Source organism: Pelobates fuscus, chromosome 7, assembly GCF_036172605.1.
Source record: "Pelobates fuscus isolate aPelFus1 chromosome 7, aPelFus1.pri, whole genome shotgun sequence".
NCBI lineage: Eukaryota > Metazoa > Chordata > Amphibia > Anura > Pelobatidae > Pelobates > Pelobates fuscus.
This window is the reverse complement of record NC_086323.1, coordinates 83,849,353-83,876,445: the sequence shown is the minus strand read 5'-3', so window position 1 is coordinate 83,876,445 and position 27,093 is coordinate 83,849,353. Positions and strand designations below refer to the sequence as shown.

The 27,093-nt window shown below is 48.3% G+C and overlaps 1 protein-coding gene across 5 annotated transcripts in view; it reads right to left on the bottom strand.

The window, feature by feature from the left end:
- LOC134567966 (carboxyl-terminal PDZ ligand of neuronal nitric oxide synthase protein-like) overlaps positions 1-27,093 on the bottom strand; it is a 101,554-nt gene that overhangs the window by 48,047 nt on the left and 26,414 nt on the right. For 3 of the 5 annotated variants that reach the window (XM_063426149.1, XM_063426150.1, XM_063426152.1), the window contains exons 3-4: positions 10,017-10,052; positions 8,359-8,451 (exon numbers count right to left, since the gene is read on the bottom strand). In XM_063426149.1, the coding sequence (XP_063282219.1) occupies positions 8,359-8,451; positions 10,017-10,052 (129 nt within the window). The remainder of the gene's footprint in view (positions 1-8,358; positions 8,452-10,016; positions 10,053-27,093) is intronic. The other 2 variants (XM_063426151.1, XM_063426153.1) reach the window with 1 other exon arrangement.

Sequence of the window (27,093 nt, the reverse complement as noted above, 5' to 3'; positions counted from 1 at the left end):
ACTCTAGGCACCCAGACGACTTCAGCTTAATGAAGTGGTCTGGGTGAGAGGTACCTCTAGGATTAACCCTTTTTTTTATAAACATAGCAGTTTCAGAGAAACTGCTATGTTTATAATGAGGGTTAATCCAGCCTCCAAATCCTCTAGTGGCTGTCTCACTGACAGCCGCTAGAGGCGCTTGCGTGATTCTCACTGTGAAAATCACAGTGAGAGCACGCAAGCGTCCATAGGAAAGCATTGTAAATGCTTTCCTATGCGACCGGCTGAATGCGAGCGCGGCTCCTGCCGCGCATGCGCATTCAGCTGATGACGTCGCGATCAAGATGGAGAGGAAGAGGAAAGCTCCCCGCCCGGCGCTGGAAAAAGAGGTAAGTTTAACCCCTTCCTCTCTCCAGAGCCCGGCGGGAGGGGGTCCCTGAGGGTGGGGGCACCCTCAGGGTACTCTAGTGCCAGGAAAACGAGTATGTTTTCCTGGCACTAGAGTGGTCCTTTAAGCTGAAATTGTTTTGTGCCTATTTTGTCCCTAACACAAAAGCTTGTTATGAATAGGTTAAAGTGAAACATTTAGGGCAAAAAAAAACCTTTTTTATATTTATAAAATATTTTACCAGGAAGGATACGTTGAGATTTATCTCGTTTTCAAGTATATCCCACAAAACATTGCATGGATACAATGGGGTACAATAAAATACAAAAACAATATTAATACACAATATATACAAAATTTAACATAGAAGAGGTAGGAAATATATAATCAAACATGACAGGTGCATTCTGTTTTGAGATATATAGAGAGGGATCTCTTAAAGGATTTTAGGCCTGGGGAAGATTTGAAAGTGTGCGGGAGGTCATTCCATAATTGCGGTGCTCTATAGGAAAAGGACGATTGGGCTGCTTCCTTTTTGTATTGAGGTAGACTCAATAAAGTGCTGGTACTGGATCGGAGGTTATAGGAGGTGGGAACAGCTGGGGCGAGTATTCTGTTCAGGTAGTGTGGGAGCTTCCCAGAAAAGCCCTTAAACACAAGGCTGGAAAGATGAAGGGTGCGTCTGGATTCCAGCGACAGACAGTTTAGTTCTTTTAGCATGTCACAATGGTGGGTCCTGTAATCACATTGTAGCACAAAGCGGCAGAACGAGTTATACAATGTATTAAGTTTATTAAAGTGGGTTTGCGGTGCAGGTGCATATACAACATCCCCATAATCAATTATTGGCATCAGCATTTGTTGTGCAATCTAATCCTTTACTGTAGGGCTTAGGCAGGATTTGTTTCTGTACAGGGCTAAAGTTTAGATGAATGTTTTTCTATTTGAAGGCCAAAAGATAGATTTGGGTCTAACAACGTACCCAAGTATTTGAAAGACTTGACTGCAGTGTTCTATTTGATTTTGTTTTGATGGATAGATGGGAATTTTGTAATTTGTGTAAGTTAGGTACTGTTCCAAAGATCATTGTGACAGTTTTGTCAGTGTTTAGGAAGAGTTTGTTTGTTGTGATCCACTTTTCTACCTCTGTAAACTGGTCTTGGAGCACAGCCTCCTAAGATCGGATTTGCTTGCATAGATTACGGTTTCATCTGTGTACATGTGTACATTTGAGGATTTGCAGACATTAGGCAGACCATTTATAAAAAATGTGAATAGTATGGGTCCGAGAATGGAACCTTGGGAACACCATACTTGACTGGGAGAGGGAGGGAGTTGCTGTTAGAAATGGACACATATTGTGATCGATCCGATACATATAATCGAAACCAGGTTAGCGGAAGATCATCAATACCTGAGTTTTTTAGTTTGTGCAGTAGAACGTTGTGGTCTACTGTGTCAAAGGCCTTTGCAAAATCAAGGAAAATAGCTCCAGTTAGGTCTCCTTGTTCCATGCGAGTTTGAATGTCATTGCAGTTGTAGTGGAGTGATTTTGGCAAAAACCTGATTGATCAGGGATCAGATCGTTCAATTGTTCATTTTCCAAGTCAATTATGTTTTCAGTTTGACTATTTTACCTTAACCCCTTAAGGACACATGACATGAGTGACATGTCATGATTCCCTTTTATTACAGAAGTTTGGTCCTTAAGGGGTTAAAGGGACACTATTGTCACCAGAACATCTACAGCTTAATGTAATTGGTCCTGGTGAGTATAATCATTCCCAGCAGGCATTTACATGCAAACACTGCCTTTTCAGAGAAAATGCAGTGTTTACATTACAGCTTAGTGATAACTCTACTGGCCACTCCTCAGATGGCTACTAGAGGTGCTTACTGGGGCAGTGCTGCACAGTGAGCAGCACTGCCATTTAGTGTCTCTACCCTCTGCATGCAGACACTGAACTTTCCTCATAGAGATGCATTGATTCAATGCATCTCTGTGAGGAGATGCTGATTGACCAGGGCTGTGTGGGATTTGTGCTGGCTCCAGTGGTGTGTTTTGGATCTGTGCTGCCCTAGGCATGATGAAACTCAGGCACCCCCTAATTTACATTTGCCCCCACCCCTTCCTTTAGAGGCCACCCTTCTTCCTGTTAAAGACTAACACACACTTTGACTGCCAGAAACACACTCTCAGATAAACTGACATACACACACACACTGATTTGACACAATCTGACATTCACACACCCACACCTACTCACAGACACACACACACACACTGACAGGCATACACAATCACTCACACACACACACACACACCCAGGCTACCTCATAGAAACACACACACACACACTCACAGACACACTTGTTCACTTAGACACAAACACATACTGACAGACACACTGACAGACACACAGTCACTCAGACACACAGGCTCCCTCATAGAAACACACACTCACTCACAGACACACTGACAGACACACACAGTCACTCAGACACACAGGCTCGCTCACAGACACACATTCATTGACAAGACACACACACACACAACCCCCCCCCCCCCCTTCCCCTTAAACACTCACAGATTATTTTTTTATTTGAAATCTACCCAGGCTCCCTACCATTGGGAGAGCTGGGAGGATTTTTTACCTGGGGTCCAGTGGGGCTGTTTGGGCAGGCTGTTTAGGCAGGCAGGAAGGCAGCTAGTTGATCTCCAGGCAGGCGGTGAGGGAGCGCTGATTTGTGAGCTCTCCCTGCTCAGCTCCCTAGCGTGCTGCAGAGTGATGCTGGGAGCCGGAATGGGACATCATATTCTGGCTCCCCGCATCACTCTGCAGCGCGTGAGGAAGCTGAGCAGGGAGAGCTCAGATCTCAGCGCTCCCTCGCCGCCCGTCTGGGCCTCAGCTAGCCGCCTTCCCTGAGGCTAACAAGGCATTTGGGGGCGGAGTTTTTGCCGCCCCCTGGAATGTGCCACACAAGGCAAATGCCTTGTTTGCCTTGTGGCAAATACAGCACTGGCTGGCTCTGCCCTGATCTGCCTCCTTGACAGGCTCAGCCAATCCTATAGGAAGGCATTGTGATTGGCTCAGACCACCACTTCTGATTATGTCAGCAGACAGCAGGCAGGTCAGAGGCAAACAGGGGCAGAGCAGCTGTAGACTTGAATACAAGTAAGATTTTACTATAAATTTAGGGAGGCAAAAGGATTCTCCTGGTGTATGTCAGCCCGAGGTAGAGTGGAGGCGATCAGCCGGAGGAGCATGGAGCCAGGCAGCTAAGGGAGCAGAAATCTTCCTGCAGTTCTTGCAGCAGAGCAAGAAACGCTTGAAGATTACACAAGCTCCACTTGACCCAAAGGAATGGATCCATTCCAGCTCTCCCAAAGGTAGGAAGGCTCTGGTGATGTAAATTGAAAAAATAAATAATAATTTGTGAGTGTATGAGAAAATGTGTGTGTCAGTCAGAGAGTGCGTTTTTAGTTAACGGTTCCCCCTCTGATCGCATGTGTGACGGACCACCAGGCACCCTGACTGGGTACCTCCGCCAATCACGCTTTCTAGTATCACCGAGTACTATAAGCACCGCACCAGACACCATAAACACCGTAGCCCCTCTTAACCGCCGCAGCTTGGCTGGGGTCTCGCCGTCCCTTCCCACCCTGGACCAACACCTGGATCCATCTCCCAGTGAGAAGTCCTCTCCTCCAAGAGAGTATAATAATCCAAAGAGCAGTAAAGCAATCCCCGCCCCCACACGAGCCAAGGCTTAATCCTGGGGAGACCAACATATCCAAAAAATCACCCAGATCGGTTCAGTGGTTTGGTTTTTCCATGGAAGTCACTTTTTAACATGTCTTTTTGCAGGGCCCATAATCTTTGGGCAGCAGGCTAGTCAACAGGCCCCTCCAGGAACACGTGGCAGATGCATTTCTGCCACAGCATGGAAAATGTGGTTTTACTCACATTTTTTCCCACGTTATGCCAGTCCCGCCATGGCTGACCCCACCTCCATGGCTGAGATTATAAATCTTGATGATCTCAGCTAAGCCAATGCTTTCGCATAGGAAAGTGTTGGGTGTCTATTGCGCATGTGCGACAAAACACTGCGCTAATCAGCATTTACTCACAGAGATGCCCTAAATCAATTAATCTCTATGGAAACATTCAGCGCCTCCATGTAAAGTGTGGAGATGCTCAACATAGGTGCTGCACACTGTACAGCACTGGACTAGGAATCACCTCTAATGGCCATCTGAGTGACTGTCACTAGAGGTGCTACTAGGCAGCAACGTAAACACTGCCTTTTCTCTGAAAAGGTAGTATTCTATTGAATAGCTTACAGGAACATCTCATATAGACATAAGAACCACTACATTAATTTGCAGTGTTTCTGATTATTGTAGTGTCTTTTTTAAGAATTGTAATTTTGTCGTTAAAAATGAAACCATTAAAAAAAACAAAAAAAACACGACTCATAACTTTTTTAGCTGGTTCCTATATTTCAAGCAAATTTGTCAAGTCCTGATCTTAATGATGATAACTTTACCAAACCAGGTGAAGGAGGGTTTGTTCCGTTTAGCCAGGTCTGCTAAAATTTGGGTCACTAGATGTATATTGTGCCTCCTTTGTGGGTGTAAATGAAACTCCTAACTATTTAATGGATGTAGTGGCTTCTCTGAAGGTGTATGTGGAGAGTATTCTCTCTCTTTTGTCATGTGAGGAGAATATGAACATAAAGTTCGCTTTTATCGTAATTTACTTCAAAGTTGTTAATTTCTTCCAACAGGGGAGTTAAATATGATTTGGCCTTAATGATTAAAAAGAGCAGATCAGTTGGGTATGAACTGGCTTTTATTTCACCATTTCCCAATGGGAATCCCTTAAATCCCTTAAAATTGTTTTCCTGGCACTATAGGCTTAAAAGGTGCCCCCTTACCTCGCGTCCCCCACTCCCGTGGGGCTGAAGGTATCTGTCAGAGAGTGCATGTGTTTTACCCACTTACTCGAATCCAGAGCCGATGTCAGACTCCGCCCAAGCTGGGTCAAGCTCCTTCCATGAGACCTAATGCGTGGCAATGGCTGCGTTTGCATTAGCATTTTCCCATAGGAAAGCAATATTTAATGCTTTTCAATAGGGAAAAACTGATGATGGAGGTCCTCATGCAGAGCGTGAGGACGTCCAGCTTCAGATAACGGAACAAAGGTCTGTCTTGATTCTGGAAGCTCTCCAAGTGGCTGTCTGGTAGACAGCCACTGAGGGCAGACTTAGAGCTGCAATGTAAACATTGCAGTTCTCTGGAACTGCAATGTTTTACATTGCAGCACTAAGTGCAAAAGGTACACTGCACCCATACAACTTCAATGAGCTGAAGTGGTCTCGGTGCCTACAGTGTCCCTTTATTATTATTATTATTATTATTAAGTCAAGTCTTTGCTTTACATGTTTTTATGTCTTACTCTCTAAATTGAACTTTAATCATGAACAGGAGGCTCTAGGAAGCTCTGGAAGTTTATTAACAGAGCAGGAGATGAATGTTAAATTGAACAATTTGCAATAAAGGAAGTGTAAACATGAAATAACTTTACAGGAAGTGTTTAGGAAGACTGTGAAAGTCACATGCAGAGAGGTATGAATAGGGTTGAAATGACAGAAATGGCAGAGAATTAAGCAGTGAGAATGGAGAGGCTGCTCTATACATCAAAACTGCTTTATTAAGCGAAAATGGTTTGGCTCCCATAGTATCCCTTTAAAAACCTTCAAGATTTTAAACTAAAATCGGTTAAAAAACTTATTTATTTATGCAATTTACTTATATAGCACCAATACATTCTGCAGAGTTAGATACAGTATGTAAAAAGGTAAAAATAAAAATAAAAACCCTCATCTATACAGCAGATTTTAAAAGCCCTGATCACAATCTGTAGCTATTCGAATAGATTGACATAAAGAACAGGAAGTAGTTCAATTCTAAAATCTATTTGAAAAAACCCTTTCTTAAGTAGGAGATAAGCAACCATCCTCCCTGACATCTGTTAAACTCTCTGCACACAAAAAAAGCCATAAAATATAATTCAGCTCTTTATTTTAGCAGAATGAATGCATAAAAAAATTAGTACAATAGGAACACATTATAATCAAAAGAAACAAAAAAAACACATACATTTTTAGCACACATCTATTCCATAATATGCAGAATTTACATGTACAAATAAAAATGCTTTGGTCATAAAATACGGGGAGTATGAAACAAGCTTCCGAGTAACTTTATGTAGCTATAAAATAATTTCTTTTGTTGCAACAAAGTAAAAAAAAAAGCAATGCTACATGATGAAATTTAACCAACAGAGGAGTAATTGTTTTTTAATAATAACTCGAGGAAAAGAACACTTCACTTGGAAAGGCTCAAAACCTAATGGGAGAATTACCATCCCGAAACAATGATAACACCAGGAGGCATGTTCAGCTCGAAAAGACATTCTTTTAAGGTTATAGCTGCCCTCTGTTTTTATGTTCTAATGTGTGATAGAACACCTTCCCCAAGTAATACAACCATCATGACCTCACTAAAGGGAACACTTCTAATTTAAAGAAACACCTCCAGAAAGTAACAATAACTTTTAAAAACAATAACTACTGGTTCAATTGGTTGCATGGTTGACCAGTTGCGGTGTTGGTTAGGAGGGGATTGAGGCCTTCGGAGAGAAAAACAGGTTGAACACCTATCACCATGCCTTAAAGGGACACTATAGTTACCAGAACAACTACAACTTATTGTGTTTGTGCTGGTGAGTAGAATCATTCTCTTCAGGGTTTTTGCAGTAAACACTGTATTTTCAGAGAAAATGCAGTGTTTACATTACAGCATATGGTACCTCCACTGGCCACTCCTTTAGATGGCTACTAGAGGTGCTTCCTCTAGTATGGAGACACCTCATACAGATGCATTGATTCAAGTCACCTCTATGAGGAGATGCTGATTGGCCAGGGCTTGTGTTTGACTTGTGCTGGCTCTCCCCTGATCTGTCTCTTGACAGTCTCAGTCAATCCTATGGGGAAGCATTGGCTCAGACCACCAGTTCTGATTATGTCAGCCAAGCATGAGAGGGGAACAATATTGTCTAAACTAACATTATGGCTAGAGGTCAGACTTGTATACCTATCTCCCTGCACTGGGGCTGGTGGGAGGGCAGTAGTGAAAATACTGAACACATGGAAAGTTTCTAACGATAGATCTGGTCAGTGGCAAACATACCACATCAGGAAATAACCACTATGTATACCAAGAGCAGGATTGCCAGCCCACTGGGAACTGAAACGTTGATTGTTGACAATTTTCTAGTAAAGAAGTTTTGTGTGAAAATACCTGGGAGTGCAGATTTTTTTTTGTCCTGCATATTCAGTGCAATCGAGCGATGGGTTACAAACAACCATGAGTAGGAGTGCAAAGTCTTTTTTTCTTTTTTAAATATAATATACACTTATATATGAAGCACCAATAATGATCTAAAAAAATTACTCTTAAGGAAAAATAGACAAAGAAATAATCCTTCATAGATCGAGAAGACGATCTTCCTCCAAAAAGTATTAAAGCAGATAAAAACAAGCCACACAGCATCTGAGAAGAACCCCTTCAAAGTGAGAGGACAATAATAATATAATCAATAGATGTACAGATAAGAAAAGAACTGCTACAAGACACACCTTACTGACACAGCAATCTAGAATGAATACCAGATTCAAATCTATCTTGTTCAACCTTTTATGATACAGTTGATCGAAACTCCTACAGAAGTCATGTACAATCCTGTCATCAATAAAGGAGAGGAAAATAGTTATTGACCAGAAAACTCAAATTCTCAGTCTGATTTCTTGTAGGTTTAACGCATAACTATTAGCATTTATATTAGTTAATAGAAATATATACATGGTTTTCTGAAAAAAAAAAAAATCTATTTAGTGGGCACATAACATGAGATTTTTTTCACCTTTTTCTTCTTCTTCAGGATGACTTTTACTCCATCCACAGATACCATGATATTCACCTTTTTCTTCTTTATGTTCTTGGCTTTGAATTCATACTGGGAGGGAGAAGAAACAGGGTGTGAGAGATTCAAAACAAATTAAAGTAGACAAAAAAAGTCAAAAAGAACAATTCAAAGCATAGTGAGAGGCAGCGGGAGAGAAGGGGATTCGAAAAATATCAGTAACATTAAAGGGACACTATAGTCACCAGAACAACTACAGCTTATTGCATTTGTTCTGGTGGGTAGAATAATTACCTTCAGGCTTTTTGCTGTAAACAATGTCTTTTCAGAGAAAATGCAGTGTTTACATTACAGCCTAGTGGTAACTTCACTGGCCACTCTTCAGATGGCTGCAAGAGATCCTTCCTGGGTCATGACTGCCTAAAATGCATCCAAACATTCAGTATCTCCTCCCTCTGCATGCAGACACTGAACTTTCCTCATTGATGCAATTCATCTCATCTCTATGAGGAGATGCTGATTTGCCAGGGCTGTGTTTGAATCATGCTGGCTCTGCCCCAGATCTGTCGCTTTGTCATTCTCAGCCAATCCTATGGGGAAGCATTGTGATTGGATCAGGCTACCACTTCTGATGATGTCGGCAGACTGCTTTTTTTTTTTTTTTTTTTTTACAGCTTCAGGCTTGAATACAGTAATATTTTGCTATATTTATGGAGGCTTGAGGGGCCCAAGGGGGCTAGCTGGTGGTTTTAACACTATAGGGTCAGGAACATGTTTGTGTAGTGATCCTTAAAAGAGGTCTTAAAAGTAAAACAAAATTTTAAAAATGGAGAGGAAAATAGACAGTTCTAACAAAAGGACAATTAAAGTTTTATAAAGAAGACATAATTCATAGATTAGAGGGAGAGTGCTATGGCATAGAGGTACCTCAGAAAACATTTCATGTGCCCAGTATGACAAATATATAATATGTTCATGTTTTATTAAGTCTTATGTTATTTAAATAGCAACTATAGATGCTACTGCGAGTTTACACTGCCGCATGTAGAATCTCTGGATTTACAGTACACACATGTAGGAGCATGTGTCCAAACATCAGATAAAATGTAATAATCTATACATTCTTTGCATATATAATCTATACATTCTGTCTTGAACAGAGAATGAGTGAGCGAGCTTCATTCAGAAGAACAGTAATCCGTATATATTCCAAAACATTTCACAGAGAGTGTCAAAGTACATTCTTTTTCCATAGAATATCTTTCCAAGTCAAGAATATGTACAGAATTCCCCAAGCCATGCCCAACTTTCGGCACAAAGTTAACCAAAATATACATACCTGAATTTAAACAAATATGTGAATTGAATGTGCCTTTCTCCCAGGTATTGCCAAATCATGTTCAGTAAACACTGCCAAGCATAATCAAACCATGCCATAAGATCCACAGGCACGCCTCAGCCAATATTACTTGATCCTAACCATAGCATGCTTAAAGACTCCTTCAAGTCAAACAGTCTTGATTTAAAAGCATTTACTGATGCATTAGCAGGCATTCTGAGTTAAAAGTACTAAACTGTAATTTATAGTAAAGAAAAGGAGTGATCTCCCTTCAGAGAGCAGACTGCAATATGCCATGATTAACAAACTCAGCACTGACCTGGTAATTATCCAAAGGGTTAATGTTCCACGAGAGCTCAAGGAAGAAAAAGGAATCAGGTGCATATAATTAAGTCTAATTTACTATGTGCTCCGCATTCTGCTCCCATCATTCAAACATTCGCTCACAGATGTAGCCAGGCATCCACAGCACCTGTACAGCCATTGGATCACTTACACACAGAGTATACAAACATATGGTACATGTTACATACAGTGCTTATATTGCTAAATCTAAACACGGGAACAGAAACACACAAAAGGGTCACTTTCCACTGGTTCATTAGTTAATTGTTCTGGATTCCAGGAGATAAGACCAAAAAAAAAAAAGTAAATTAAATGTGCCAAAATGAAATATGAAAAAACAAAAACAAATATAAATGTAAAAAATAATTAAAAACACCATAGGGCCATGCAGAATTGAAACCAAATAAATCTCAATAAGCAATAACAATATGCATTTGTTTGCATATGATTTTAATGTACTTTGATGTATATTCATCCTGATTATTTCCTATCCTTTTCTCTTCCTGCTTTCCGCTTTTGTAAAATATAAAAAAAAAAAAAAAAAAAATAAAGACAACAAAAAACGACAAGATACCACAAGACAACACAAATACTATACAATATAATTTCATACACAAGGCTAGCTAAAAAGATACTTAATAGAACTAAAATTCAGGCTAACACCAGTGAGTTTGCAACTTGCATAATATTTTAGAAGGGCTAATTGAACCCTGCGTGTCCTGTCCAGAATTTTTAATGTGACCCTAATTTCTTTGTAAGCATCATTGAAATGTCTGAGACATATGCTCTGTGTAAAACATACCTGATAAATCTACAGTTATTTATATTCTTACGACGTTGCACTGTAAACTATGGAAATACGTATTACAACATTTGGCACAGATCTGTAGGACACGTTGATGCTAAATATACTCCCACAATTACAAGGAGCGTGTGAAAATGTATCAATGTAATAACCACACCTTCTTACTAAACTAGATCAGGCACTTAAAACGGTTTAAACTTTATTTACCTTCCATACAACTTAAGTGATTTACAAAACAGTGTTAGTCACTTTAGTACCAGCTTAGGCACAAACTTGTTTTCATAACTATGACTAGAAATAAAACGATTGTTTATAATTGTATTTGCTTCCTAACAGGGGAGGGCTGGCAGCCTGAGGCCTGGGGGGCAAAACCAGTCAAGTGGCCCATTGCACCATCAAATCAGAAAGAGCTCCCTGTCTTGCCCCCTGTCCTATAGAGCTGTCCCTTCGAGCTCTCCCCTGCCCCTTAGTGGTCTCTCCTCTCCCCCACCCTCCCCTAGCGGTCTCTTCTCACACTCACCCACCCTCCTGTGCTCTTCTCACTCCTCCCTCCCTGTGTTCTTCTTCTTACCCCCCTCCTCCCTGTGTTCTTCTTCTTACCCCCCTCCTCCCTGTGTTCTTCTTCTTACCCCCCTCCTCCCTGTGTTCTTCTTCTTACCCCCCTCCTCCCTGTGTTCTTCTTCTTACCCCCCTCCTCCCTGTGTTCTTCTTCTTACCCCCCTCCTCCCTGTGTTCTTCTTCTTACTCCCCCCTTGCTCCCCCCTCCCCACTCCCCTCTTGCTCCCCCCCTCCCCTCTCCCCTCTTGCTCCCCCCTCCCCTCTCCCCTCTTGCTCCCCCCCTCCCCTCTCCCCTCTTGCTCCCCCCTCCCCTCTCCCTCCCCCCCTCCCCTCTCCCCTCTTGCTCCCCCCCTCCCCTCTCCCCTCTTGCTCCCCCCCTCCCCTCTCCCCTCTTGCTCCCCCCCTCCCCTCTCCCCTCTCCCCTCTTGCTCCCCCCTCCCCCCTCCCCTCTCCCCTCTTGCCCCCCCCTCTCTTGCCCCCCCTCTCTTGCTCCCCCTCCCCTCTTGCTCCCCCCTCCCCTCTTGCTCCCCCCCTCCCCTCTTGCTCCCCCCCTCCCCTCTTCTTACTCCCCTCTCCCCACTCCCCTCTCCCTCCCCCCTCTCGCTCCCCCCTCCCCTCTCCCTCCCCCCTCCCCTCTCCCTCCCCCCTCCCCTCTCCCCTCTTGCTCCCCCCTCCCCTCTCCCCTCTTGCTCCCCCCTCCCCTCTCCCCTCTTGCTCCCCCCTCCCCTCTCCCCTCTTACTCCCCCCTCCCCTCTCCCCACTCCCCTCTTACTCCCCCCCTCCCCTCTCCCCACTCCCCTCTTACTCCCCCCCTCCCCTCTCCCCACTCCCCTCTTACTCCCCCCCTCCCCACTCCCCTCTTACTCCCCCCCTCCCCACTCCCCTCTTACTCCCCCCCTCCCCTCTCCCCACTCCCCTCTTACTCCCCCCCTCCCCTCTCCCCCCTCCCCTCTTACTCCCCCCCTCCCCTCTTACTCCCCCCCTCCCCTCTTACTCCCCCCCTCCCCTCTTACTCCCCCCTCTCCTCTCCCCTCTCCCCTCTTGCTCCCCCCTCCCCTCTCCCCTCTTGCTCCCCCCCCTCCCCTCTCCCCTCTTGCTCCCCCCTCCCCTCTCCCCTCTTGCTCCCCCCCTCCCCTCTCCCCTCTTGCTCCCCCCCTCCCCTCTCCCCTCTTGCTCCCCCCCTCCCCTCTCCCCTCTTGCTCCCCCCCTCCCCTCTCCCCTCTCCCCTCTTGCTCCCCCCTCCACCCTCCCCTCTCCCCTCTTGCCCCCCCCTCTCTTGCCCCCCCTCTCTTGCTCCCCCTCCCCTCTTGCTCCCCCCTCCCCTCTTGCTCCCCCCTCCCCTCTTGCTCCCCCCCTCCCCTCTTGCTCCCCCCCTCCCCTCTTCTTACTCCCCTCTCCCCACTCCCCTCTCCCTCCCCCCTCTCCCCTCTTACTCCCCCCTCCCCTCTTGCTCCCCCCTCCCCTCTCCCTCCCCCCTCCCCTCTCCCTCCCCCCTCCCCTCTCCCCTCTTGCTCCCCCCTCCCCTCTCCCCTCTTGCTCCCCCCTCCCCTCTCCCCTCTTGCTCCCCCCTCCCCTCTCCCCTCTTGCTCCCCCCTCCCCTCTCCCCTCTTACTCCCCCCTCCCCTCTCCCCACTCCCCTCTTACTCCCCCCCTCCCCTCTCCCCACTCCCCTCTTACTCCCCCCCTCCCCTCTCCCCACTCCCCTCTTACTCCCCCCTCCCCTCTCCCCACTCCCCTCTTACTCCCCCCCTCCCCACTCCCCTCTTACTCCCCCCCTCCCCTCTCCCCACTCCCCTCTTACTCCCCCCCTCCCCTCTCCCCCCTCCCCTCTTACTCCCCCCCTCCCCTCTTACTCCCCCCCTCCCCTCTTACTCCCCCCCTCCCCTCTTACTCCCCCCTCTCCTCTCCCCTCTCCCCTCTTGCTCCCCCCTCCCCTCTCCCCTCTTGCTCCCCCCCCTCCCCTCTCCCCTCTTGCTCCCCCCCTCCCCTCTCCCCTCTTGCTCCCCCCTCCCCTCTCCCCTCTTGCTCCCCCCCTCCCCTCTCCCCTCTTGCTCCCCCCCTCCCCTCTCCCCTCTTGCTCCCCCCCTCCCCTCTCCCCTCTCCCCTCTTGCTCCCCCCCTCCCCTCTCCCCTCTCCCCTCTTGCTCCCCCCTCCCCCCTCCCCTCTCCCCTCTTGCCCCCCCCTCTCTTGCCCCCCCCTCTCTTGCCCCCCCCTCTCTTGCCCCCCCCTCTCTTGCCCCCCCCTCTCTTGCCCCCCCTCTCTTGCTCCCCCTCCCCTCTTGCTCCCCCCTCCCCTCTTGCTCCCCCCCTCCCCTCTTGCTCCCCCCCTCCCCTCTTCTTACTCCCCTCTCCCCACTCCCCTCTCCCTCCCCCCTCTCCCCTCTTACTCCCCCCTCCCCTCTTGCTCCCCCCTCCCCTCTCCCTCCCCCCTCCCCTCTCCCCTCTTGCTCCCCCCTCCCCTCTCCCCTCTTGCTCCCCCCTCCCCTCTCCCCTCTTGCTCCCCCCTCCCCTCTCCCCTCTTGCTCCCCCCTCCCCTCTCCCCTCTTACTCCCCCCTCCCCTCTCCCCACTCCCCTCTTACTCCCCCCCTCCCCTCTCCCCACTCCCCTCTTACTCCCCCCCTCCCCTCTCCCCACTCCCCTCTTACTCCCCCCCTCCCCACTCCCCTCTTACTCCCCCCCTCCCCACTCCCCTCTTACTCCCCCCCTCCCCTCTCCCCCCTCCCCTCTTACTCCCCCCCTCCCCTCTTACTCCCCCCCTCCCCTCTTACTCCCCCCCTCCCCTCTTACTCCCCCCCTCCCCTCTTACTCCCCCCTCTCCTCTCCCCTCTCCCCTCTTGCTCCCCCCTCCCCTCTCCCCTCTTGCTCCCCCCCTCCCCTCTCCCCTCTTGCTCCCCCCTCCCCTCTCCCCTCTTGCTCCCCCCCTCCCCTCTCCCCTCTTGCTCCCCCCTCCCCTCTCCCCTCTTGCTCCCCCCCTCCCCTCTCCCCTCTTGCTCCCCCCCTCCCCTCTCCCCTCTCCCCTCTTGCTCCCCCCTCCCCCCTCCCCTCTCCCCTCTTGCCCCCCCCTCTCTTGCCCCCCCTCTCTTGCTCCCCCTCCCCTCTTGCTCCCCCCTCCCCTCTTGCTCCCCCCCTCCCCTCTTGCTCCCCCCCTCCCCTCTTCTTACTCCCCTCTCCCCACTCCCCTCTCCCTCCCCCCTCTCCCCTCTTACTCCCCCCTCCCCTCTTGCTCCCCCCTCCCCTCTCCCTCCCCCCTCCCCTCTCCCTCCCCCCTCCCCTCTCCCCTCTTGCTCCCCCCTCCCCTCTCCCCTCTTGCTCCCCCCTCCCCTCTCCCCTCTTGCTCCCCCCTCCCCTCTCCCCTCTTGCTCCCCCCTCCCCTCTCCCCTCTTGCTCCCCCCTCCCCTCTCCCCACTCCCCTCTTACTCCCCCCTCCCCCCTCCCCACTCCCCTCTTACTCCCCCCCTCCCCTCTCCCCACTCCCCTCTTACTCCCCCCCTCCCCACTCCCCTCTTACTCCCCCCCTCCCCTCTCCCCACTCCCCTCTTACTCCCCCCCTCCCCTCTCCCCCCTCCCCTCTTACTCCCCCCCTCCCCTCTTACTCCCCCCCTCCCCTCTTACTCCCCCCCTCCCCTCTTACTCCCCCCTCTCCTCTCCCCACTCCCCTCTTACTCCCCCCCTCCCCTCTCCCCCCTCCCCTCTCCCCCCTCCCCTCTTACTCCCCCCCTCCCCTCTTACTCCCCCCCTCCCCTCTTACTCCCCCCCTCCCCTCTTACTCCCCCCTCTCCTCTCCCCACTCCCCTCTTACTCCCCCCTCCCCTCTTACTCCCCCCCTCCCCTCTTACTCCCCCCTCTCCTCTCCCCACTCCCCTCTTACTCCCCCCTCTCCTCTCCCCACTCCCCTCTTACTCCCCCCTCTCCTCTTCTAACTCCCCCACCCATCCCTTCTTCTTACTCCCGCCCCCTTCTTCTTACTCCCCCCATCTTCTTACTCCCCCCTTGTCCTTCTTACTCCCCCTTGTTATTCTTCTTACTCCTTCTTACCCCCCACTCCTTTTCTAACTCTTACTCCCCCCCACTCCCCTCTTACTCCCCCCTCCCCTCTTCTTACTCCCCTCCCCCCACTCCCCTCCCCTCTCCTCTCCCCTCCCCTCCCCTCTCCCCTCTCCCTCCCCCTCCCTTTACTCCCCTCTCCCCTCTCCCTCCCCCCTCCCTCCCCCCTCCCCTCTTCTTACTCCCCTCTCCCCACTCCCCTCTTACTCCCCCCCTTCCCTCTTCTTACTCCCCTCTCCCCACTCCCCTCTTACTCCCCCCCTTCCCTCTTCTTACTCCCCTCTCCCCACTCCCCTCTTACTCCCCTCCCCTCTTCTTACTCCCCTCTCCCCACTCCCCTCTTACTCCCCTCCCCTCTTCTTACTCCCCACTCCCCCCTCCCCTCTCCCCTCTTACTCCCCCCTCTCCCCACTCCCCCCTCCCCTCTCCCCTCTTACTCCCCCCTCTCCCCACTCCCCTCTTACTCCCCCCTCCCCTCTTCTTACTCCCCCCTCTCCCCACTCCCCTCTTACTCCCCCCTCCCCTCTTCTTACTCCACTCTCCCCACTCCCCTCTTACTCCCCCCTCCCCTCTTCTTACTCCCCTCTCCCCACTCCCCTCTTACTCCCCCCCTTCCCTCTTCTTACTCCCCTCTCCCCTCTTCTTACTCCCCTCTCCCCTCTTACTCCCCCCTTCCCTCTTCTTACTCCCCTCTCCCCTCTTACTCCCCCCTTCCCTCTTCTTACTCCCCTCTCCCCTCTTCTTACTCCCCTCTCCCCACTCCCCTTCCCTCTTCTTACTCCCCTCTCCCCACTCCCCTCCCCTCTTCTTACTCCCCTCTCCCCACTCCCCTCCCCTCTTCTTACTCCCCTCTCCCCACTCCCCTCCCCTCTTCTTACTCCCCTCTCCCCACTCCCCCCTCACCTCTTCTTACTCCCCTCTCCCCCCTCCCCTCTCCCCCCTCCCCCCTCCCCTCTTCTTACTCTCCCCTCCCCTCTTCTTACTCCCCTCTTCTTACTCCCCTCTCCCCACTCCCCTCTTCTTACTCCCCTCTCCCCTCTTCTTACACCCCTCTCCCCTCTTCTTACTCCCCTCTCCCCTCTTCTTACTCCCCTCTCCCCTCTTCTTACTCCCCTCTCCCCTCTTCTTACTCCCCTCTCCCCTCTTCTTACTCCCCCCCCTCCCCTCTTCTTACTCCTCCCCTCTTCTTACTCCCCCCCTCTTCTTACTCCCCCCCTCCCCTCTTCTTACTCCCCCCCTCCCCTCTTCTTACTCCTCCCCTCTTCTTACTCCCCCCCTCTTCTTACTCCCCCCCTCTTCTTACTCCCCCCCTTCCCTCTTCTTACTCCCCCCCTCCCCTCTTCTTACTCCCCCCCTCCCCTCTTCTTACTCCCCCCTCCCCTCTTCTTACTCCACCCCTCCCCTCTTCTTACTCCCCCCTCCCCTCTTCTTACTCCCCCCCTCCCCTCTTCTTACTCCCCCCCTCCCCTCTTCTTACTCCCCCCCTCCCCTCTTCTTACTCCCCCCCTCCCCTCTTCTTACTCCCCCCCTCCCCTCTTCTTACTCCCCCCCTCCCCTCTTCTTACTCCCCCTCTCCCCTCTTCTTACTCCCCTCTCCCCTCTTCTTACTCCCCTCTCCCCTCTTCTTACTCCCCTCTCCCCTCTTCTTACTCCCCCCCCTCCCCTCTTCTTACTCCTCCCCTCTTCTTACTCCCCCCCTCTTCTTACTCCCCCCCTCCCCTCTTCTTACTCCCCCCCTCCCCTCTTCTTACTCCCCCTCTCCCCTCTTCTTACTCCCCTCTCCCCTCTTCTTACTCCCCTCTCCCCTCTTCTTACTCCCCTCTCCCCTCTTCTTACTCCCCTCTCCCCTCTTCTTACTCCCCCCCCTCCCCTCTTCTTACTCCCCCCCTCTTCTTACTCCCCCCCTCCCCTCTTCTTACTCCCCCCCTCCCCTCTTCTTACTCCCCCCCTCCCCTCTTCTTACTCCTCCCCTCTTCTTACTCCCCCCCTCTTCTTACTCCCCCCCTCTTCTTACTCCCCCCCTTCCCTCTTCTTACTCCCCCCCTCCCCTCTTCTTACTCCCCCCCTCCCCTCTTCTTACTCCCCCCTCCCCTCTTCTTACTCCACCCCTCCCCTCTTCTTACTCCCCCCCTCCCCTCTTCTTACTCCCCCCCTCCCCTCTTCTTACTCCCCCCCTCCCCTCTTCTTACTCCCCCCTCCCCTCTTCTTACTCCCCCCTCCCCTCTTCTTACTCCCCCCTCCCCTCTTCTTACTCCCCTCCCCTCTTCTTACTCCCCTCCCCTCTTCTTACTCCCCCCCCTCTTCTTACTCCCCCCCCTCTTCTTACTCCCCTTCTTTTTATTCCCCTCTTCTTACTCCCCCACCCATCCCTCCTCTTACCCCCCCACCCATCCCTCTTACCCCCCATCCCTCTTACCCCCCCATCCCTCTTACCCCCGCCCCCTTCTTACCCCCGCCCCCTTCTTACCCCCGCCCCCTTCTTACCCCCGCCCCCTTCTTACCCCCGCCCCCTTCTTACCCCCGCCCCCTTCTTACCCCCGCCCCCTTCTTACCCCCGCCCCCTTCTTACCCCCGCCCAGTTCTTCTTACCCCCTCCCCTGTAGCGCGGCCGAGCTCCTCTCCGGTCCCCGCCGGAGTGATGGGAAGGTGCACGCTCAGTGTGCACTTCCCGTCAGTCCGGCCGGTTACAGGAAACAGAAACTCCGCGCGGAACAGGCGTTTCAGTTTCCTGTAACCGGCCGGACTGACAGGAAGTGCACACTGAGTGTGCACGTTCCCATCACTCCGGCCGGGAACCGCGGACCGGAGAGGAGCTCGGCCACACTACAGGGGAGGGGAGAAGCAACTGCAGATGTCTGAGCGCTCTTTACAGAGCGCTCAGGCGGCTGCAGCATTAGGACCGACCCGCCGCGGACGGTCTTAAAAGAATTTAGGGCGGCCTGGGGGGCAATTGCCTTTCTGCCCCCCGGCCCAGCCCGCCCCTGCTTCCTAATGCTTTCTTAGTCTATATCTTACATTTTTAGTGAAGCTATTTTGCCAAAAATGGTTGTAGAGGGTGGATGCATGGGTACCATAGAATATACATACACACACACACGTCAGCAAATAACAGAAAATCAATGTATAATTAGATGTACAGAAATTTGTTTTGCCCAAAAGTGAAGCTGTTATTCCGAGCACAGCATGTTATTATGCCATTACAGTTTATTCATAGATTGTGCCTGCCACATTGCTAGCAAATGCATAGATGAAAAAAACCCAAAGAAAATATATATATATATATATATACACACACACACACACACACACACACACACAATACATTGTTAAACACAGATATGCACACACTAGTCAAACTATATGACTTGCTTTTCCCACAGAAATCTCAAGTTTGCAGTGATGTTACTACTGCAAAGAATCTGGGTGGACATTTGCAAATTAGTTCAACAAAGAAATACCTTTTTGTCTCATTTCCATTTTAAAGGGACACTCCAGGCATCCAGACCACTTCTGCCCATTGGAGTGGTCTGGGTGCCAACTCCCACTACTCTTAACCCTGCAAGTGTAATTATTGCAGTTTTTTATAAACTGCAATAATTACCTTGCAGGGTTAACTCCACCTCTAGTGGCTGTCTACTAGACAGCCACTAGAGGGAACTTCCTGATTTATAGCAAAGGACCTCCAGTGTCGCTCATTTCCCCATAGGAAAGCATTTTCAATGCTTTCCTATGGGGAGCGCTAATGCGCATGCGCCGGTGGGCGAGATCAGTCTCGCCCACCGGCGTCAGTAGGAGGAGCGGCGCGGAGGAGGAGACAGTGACAAGGGACATCATTGCTACCTCAGGTAAGTGACTGAAGGGGCTTTCACCCCTTCAGTAACCGGGGATTGGGGGGTGGGAGGGAGAGGGAACCTGCAGTGCCAAGAAAACTGATTGTTTTCATGGAAAACTGGAGTTTTCCTTTAAACATGGATTCCTTGTTGAGATTTTTGTGAAAAAAATAAAGATTTATGGCTTGACTGGTGTGTCGATCTCTGTTTAACAATGTATTGATTTCAGGTGAAAGGGGTTTTCAATAACATTTTTCCCCACCATAGCTTTCTTGAGAGACACACACACACTTTACTAGTCACAAATGTTCTTGTGTACACCAACACAACCTTATAAAGTCGAACGTGTCACACTATACACGTTTTCACAGTTGGGTTTTTTGCAATTCCAATTCTTTATAAAATGCCAACATATTCTGTAGCTCTGTACAATAGGTAAACAAGACAAACACCAAATTCTAAAGCCAAAATGAGCTTACAATCTAAAAGGATGAAGGAGAAATACACAGGGAATTTAAGCAGGGCTGGACTGGGACAGAAATTCAGCCTAGGCAATTAAAGGCAGAGCAGCCTACCATGAGGGGCAGAGCCAGAAAGGAGAAACATTTAAATATATAAAGTGAATCAACACAGTAAAGGGAGAGACTATGTTTAAAAGAAGAAAAACTACCACAACAAGAGGACATAGTCTTAAATTAGAGGGGCAACGGTTTAAAAATAATATCAGGAAGTATTCCTTTGTTAGCATGGAATAGCCTTAAAGCTTAAGTGGTAGAGGTTAAAGGGACACTATAGTCACCTGAACAACTTCAGCTTAATGAGGTTGTTCAGGTGAGTGCTACAGCTCCCTGCAGCCTTTTTCTTGTAAGCACTGTATTTTCTGAGAAACTTGGAATCAGACGGCCACCAGAGGGACTTCCGAGTTCAGAGGCCCTAAAAAGGCCTCGCGTCTGATGCATTCTGGGTGAATACTTCAGACGTGCTATCAGCACACAAAGCACTGTGAACGCGCTTTGTGTGCTGATAGCCTGTCAGCACTGCTGTGGGCGTGGCTTCAGCGGACAGCTGAAGCCCGAACCCACAGGGACGCTTTCTGGCCACAATAGTGGTTGAAGGGGGGTGGGGGGGAGACCTACTCTCCTCCCCCCCCCGGCCCCCACCCCTGTGCGGCGGGTGGGGGCCCTAAAATTATCAATAAGGGGGGGGACCTACTGTCACCCCCCAGCCCCCACCCCTGTGCGGCGGGTGGGGGCCCTAAATACAAAAGGGGGGGGGACCCTAGTTAACCCTCCCCCCCAAAAAAAAATATCTCCCTACCTACCCCCCTCAACCTAAAAATAATGAGGGGGGGGGACCTATAACTAAAAACCTGTAAAAAAAAAAAAAAAAAAAAAAAGCTAAAAACAACTTACCATTCAATGTCTTCTTTCTTCTAAAATCTTCTTTTTTCAGCCCCAAAAAAGGCCAAATAAAAAGCCATAATACCCGACGCAATTAAAAAAAAAAAAAACCAGAGCGCAAAAAAAATAATCCATCTTCACCCATGGAAGGCTCCGCGCAGACTGAGCAGCAGAGCGGGGGAAGGCTTATAAAGTATGCCCCGCCCTGCAATTAGGCTAAGAACACTATGATTGGTGGGTTTAAGCCAATCAGAGTGCTCTTTGTCATTTTACAAGCGTGGGAAAGTTCTTTGGAATTTTCCCACGCTTGTAAAATGACACAGAGCACTGTGTATTGTGAATTTTAGGGCCCCCACCTGCCGCACAGGGGTGGGGGCCGGGGGGGGACAGTAGGTCCCCCCCTTATTGATAATTTTAGGGCCCCCACCCGCCGCTCAGGGGTGGGGGCTGGGAAGGAACAGTAGGTCCCCCCCACTATTGTGAATTTTAGGGCCAACACCCGCCGCTCAGGGGTGGGGGCCGGAGGGGGGGGAACAGTTTGTCCCCCCCTATTGTGAATTTTAGGGCCCCCACCCGCCGCACAGGGGTGGGGGCCGGGGGGGGACAGTAGGTCCCCCCCTTATTGATAATTTTAGGGCCCCCACCCGCCGCTCAGGGGTGGGGGCCGGGGGGGACAGTAGGTCCCCCCCCTATTGATAATTTTAGGGCCCCCACCCGCCGCTCAGGGGTGGGGGCCGGGGGGGACAGTAGGTCCCCCCCTTATTGATAATTTTAGGGCCCCCACCCGCCGCTCAGGGGTGGGGGCCGGGGGGGGGACAGTAGGTCCCCCCCTTATTGATAATTTTAGGGCCCCCACCCGCCGCTCAGGGGTGGGGGCCGGGGCGGGACAGTAGGTCCCCCCCTTATTGATAATTTTAGGGCCCCCACCCGCCGCTCAGGGGTGGGGCCCGGGGGGGGGACAGTAGGTCCCCCCTTATTGATAATTTTAGGGCCCCCACCCGCCGCTCAGGGGTGGGGGCCGGGGGGGGGACAGTAGGTCCCCCCCCCTTATTGATAATTTTAGGGCCCCCATCCGCCGCTCAGGGGTGGGGGCCAGGGGGGGGGACAGTAGGTCCCCCCCCTTATTGATAATTTTAGGGCCCCCACCCGCCGCTCAGGGGTGGGGGCCGGGGGGGGGGCAGTAGGTCCCCCCTATTGTGAATTTTAGGGCCCCCACCCGCCGCACAGGGGTGGGGGCCGGGGGGGGACAGTAGGTCCCCACCCCTTATTGTTAGTTTTAGAAAGCGAGCTGAGCTATCAGTCAGACAGCTCAGCTCGCGAACGCGCATTCCGCGCACATGCACGGTAAAGCGCTGAATTTCTTCATAGGGCGGCTGTCAATGCCGCTCTATGAAGAACGCGATTGGTGCAGCGTGAAGCCGCGCATGCGCACCACATCGCGATGACGCTTCTCTCAGAGAAGCAACCTATTGGGCCCCGCGATTTCGTCATTTTGACGAAAAAGGGGGCGCGGCATGGCTGGGAGCTCGGCGCTGGAACGGAGGTAAGTTTTTAATATAAAAAAGCATCGAAAATTATTTTTAATAAATGAAAGTACATATAAAAGCAAGAAGGAAGGCTGGGGGAACTGTCTTTCTTGCTTTTATATGTTGACTATAGATTCCCTTTAACTCAGTGAGGGAGTTTAAGCATGCAAGGGTTAGGCATAAGGCTAGATATAAGAGACTAATGAAAGTATTTAGAAAACTTGGCAGGCTAGATGGCCCAAATAGCTCTTATCTGCAGTCACATTCGCAATATTTAAAGCAGAGCTTAGAATTTCATGTCCTGCTCTACTGGCCAGTTATTTGCCAGTGTAAGCCAGAAGGGTCCACTTCATACTCAACAAGAGTGAATTTCTATTCACCACAGCTATATTTTCACTCACCAAAAGCCAAAGGAGAGTGAAGATTTTAAACGCTGCTTAAAGGAAAACGCTCAATAAACGTTTCTTTCTGTTCAAAACACATTTGTGTTTAAACCTTTCTATGTAAATAATGGTTGAAATAATCACATTTTATTAGGGGGGGGAGGAAGGGGCGGGAAACTGTAGTTCGTTCTCCTTTAAGACCTATGCTATTTTGCATCTGTGTCAATCAGGCACACGGTTGTTTTGTTGTATGAGTCAGAAGCACATTTCTTTCCCTTTATACTTGCTACAGGTTGCCAAGTAACTGCAAGGGGAAGTAAAGTGATTAAGGGAGAACTTGCACACCTCGGTACCTACATCCAGCATATCAGGTCTTGTTTCCCCACTACAATAGAACAGAGTGTTGACTTAACCAAGTTCATTAGAATACTAATTTATCATTGAATCACAGGAGAATGTAGAAGCATTTTCATAGATATCTAATGCATTCTTGGACTTGTGTAGCACTAATTCAGACGAAAACACTATAAAACGATGATTCACACACTGGTCTATTCATATGATCTCATAGAAAGGATATCCTTAAGGACAGATATTAAAGAATGGGATTGGTTTTGAGCAGCCTCTGCTGATAAACATTTCTTTCTAATATGTATATTGGCACATACTATTTTACAGCAAAAATAAATGACAATTTCTGTAGGCTGTCCTCATGCACCTCTAGATTAATACTAAATCTTTAGGGTGAAAAGCCCCTCTTACCTACTAACCCCCATCCTGGCATTAAGTATACTTATTCACAAAATCCGAGTGTTCATTTTAACTATTAGGTTTAGGTTTTCCACTTTGGAAATTAAAAAAGAAATTAAAAAAAAATTAACACTCACCGTGATAATGATGATCACAGAGCACACCAGTGTTCCAAATAGAGAAGCACTGGTGGACTGATTCTTGCATGGCCATCACCAAACTAATGTTGCTTATAGACAACATTATCCCATTACTTTGATGTTAAAAATAATTTATATCCGTGTATCTTAAATCGCTGAGCTGCTAACCACTATCAAATGTCAACCTCAAAAACGCTCTAAAACATAAAAAAGTGTATGTTTAAAAACCCAACAAGTGATTTGAGAAAAGTCACTTTCAGGAGTGTCCCAATGTATAAAGAAAAATCGAATTACAACCAGAATCCAACCTGTGTTATAAAGTACTCATGCAATTCAAAAACATCAATTTTGTGCAAAAGCTTTTATGATTATTATCTTCATAATCATGTTAATTTAAAGGAATCCTTTTTAAAGTGCTTAGTGGACCACTTTTGAGCAATAAATGTGCAATACAATCTCATAACCATGTTAACAGTTAAAATATTACAATATATAGAGTTGAAAAATACTTAGCAGCGATTTTGCTTCTCTGGATGAAATATATTTCAGAGGATATATTAAAAAAAAAAAAAAAAATGTTCCCACTGGATCCCTTTAGACTTCCACTCACATATGCCAAATAGAGCCTATTGGAAGGCTCTGGAACATGCGAGTGGTTCATTATCTTATATTTAAGTATCTATACTACCACACGGTTTATACATATTGCACTAGATCTCGCTGTATATCTTTTTGTTCTTGGAGGTGTCCTCAAATCCAGGTCAATGTGGGCCAATATGTAACGAGAAGAGGGCAAAGTGCAAAATATAGTTTAGTAAGTCGGTGTCATCTGCCGTTTACATACTTCTGGAACACCCTCCATTGGACCAAGACATCAAGTACATATTCAATTCCTTTAGCTTCTTTTTATCACTTTACCAACTTCCTATATTATATTTTGCGCTTTGTTCTCTTTCTCCATACATATTGGCTCATACTGACCTGGATTTGAGGAAACCCCAAGACACTGATCCCCTCTTGCTATACAATATTTATATTATGCAGATATTTTGTTTTGTCTCATTTTCCTAGATCGTTCCTCATTAACAAAATTCAACCAAGCTGAACTGCCATATAGCCAACATTATGCTGCTCCAAAAAATAAATACATTATTTTGGGCAGAAATTATCAAGATACCATTTTTTTTTGTATAGTATACTTGTATAGCATAACGCAGTAATTTTACAATGATTGCCACAGATGCTTGTATTACCCAAGGTTCTAGCATACATCTTTTACCTTGACAGCTAGTGTATAATAAAAATCTACAGAGAATGTTTTTAACAACCAGAAACATTTATCTCAGTGTAGTATCTTCCCATGCATTCTTTAAAATCTATATACGGAAACAAGCACATTTACATAGTAATTGCCAACAATAACACCATTTCCCTGAGCAGGTGAAACCTCAGAGCAAGTCTGCTGTGATAAGATCTTTGTGTGTCAGGAGACGCTATCAAACTTACTTTAACATGTCAGCTGAAAAAAAAAACACACACACACACACACACACACACATATATATATACACACACACACACACACCATATATATACATACACACACACCATATATATACATACACACACACACACACACACCATATAGACATTACTGCTATGATGAATGTTTTGCTGTTAATACTGAAACATTGACGATCTTATTTGAGCAAATCAAAGCTAAGTTTTAAATTACTTTTGCTGATGAAGGCCCAAGCAGGTATTGTTGTGTATTGCTAGAGTGTAGGACTACTGGGTGTTCTTTATATATTTATTCTTTTAGTATTTTGATGATGGCTTGGACACAGGGATTAAATGGATTTCTCTTAATTCCTTTAAGGTGGAGACTGGTGTGAATAAGAACAATGATCTGTAAGCAATCACAATTGCATATATAATGTAATAGCCATGCACAATGCTATGGAAAATGTTGGTGATAATAGAAATAATATTAGTGGATTAGTTAGTAATTATAAACAATCTACACTGATCTCTTGTTGGATGCGATAGTATTTATAAATAATCTACATGTTCTCTTCTACAGTGAGGTGCAAAAAGTTACAATGAGCATATTATGTTTAAGATTTATTAAACTCTTCAAGAGTTAGGCATATGTCATTAGTCTGTCAATCCGGAGATGTTTGCTTTGAAGGGGTTAAAAGAAGTTTAGGGGGGAGTTACCGTATAAATTATAGAGAAGAGATCTACTATAGGCAGGGCCGGCCCGTCCATAGGTCCCGGTGGGGCCATGGTTTCAGGCAGCACTTTAACAGGGGCGGCATTTTGCCGCTCCTGTCACAGAATGTTCCTATGCCGCTTATCACACTCCTCCCATGGGGGCCACTAAAGGGAGGCAGGTGCCCCCTAACTTATTCCCTACCTCCCCTCCACACATTTCCCCATGCTTAATTTGTAATTGCCTGCGACCACTTAGATCGGGGGGGCGCTCTCAGTAGGTTTGCTGGATGTCTGGAGCACCCCCACGTGAACACACATCGGTGAGAATGCGCTGCCAGGTGGAGGCAGTAACTACACTGCTCATCTACTGCCCGCGCAGCAAGATGTGAACAGCCGGCTTCAGGCAAGATATGGACAGCCGGCTACTTAACAGCAGGGTACCGCAAGAGCTCAGCATCCAGGAACTGCCACCCCTGCCTGCAAGATGTACTTCTAATGGGCTGCTTGGAGTTCTTCCAACTCCCACTGGTGTATGTAAGGGAGTGCTGTTTGCTGTGCATGTGTGTGTGTATTAGGCAGTGTGTGTGTGTGTGTATTAGGCAGAGTATTTATGTTTTAGGCAGTGTATGTATGTATGTATGTATGTATGTATGTATTAGGCAGCGTGTGTGTCTATTACGCAGTGTATGTATGTATTAGGCAGTGTATGTCTATTGTGCAGTGTGTGTGTCTCTATATACAGACAGCACTATTTGTTTTTATTTCTCTCTCCATACCGAGGAAGTGTACTTACCAACACCTATATCCTACTAGTGGGGGATCAACGCCACTGAATGCTACACACTCCTGAGCTGGCCAAAGCTCTGAAATAGGTGAGTAAGAAGGACTGATATTACCACCATTGTCATCTTCCCATTACAGTTTCATTGGAATTTCTCTCTATCTGCATGCCTCCACATCATCTGGATACCTGACTTCCTCGGATCCTACAAGGTCTATTGATTCTACTCATCTCTTCAATCAAACTTGGACTATTATCTTTTACACTTTTTATAAGGACATTATTCCTTTTTTATTGATTTTATGTAAGCACGCATTGTTTTTACTGTTTAATTACCGTTTTGGCGCTACCTATATTCCGGTTTGTACATTTGTACATGTGTAGGTACATGTATTGGTGGTTATGTGTGGATGTATGTATGTATAGGTGTGCATGTACATATATTTTTGCAATCGGTTGTATTTATATGTATATTTCTGTATGTACTTATGTATATGGTGTATGTGCTTGTGTATACTTGTACATATACACTACTTGTGTATATGTAAATGTACATGTATGAGTGTGTTTGTGTCTGTGTATGCTGGATATAGGCCTTCATGTATATCCTGTAGCTC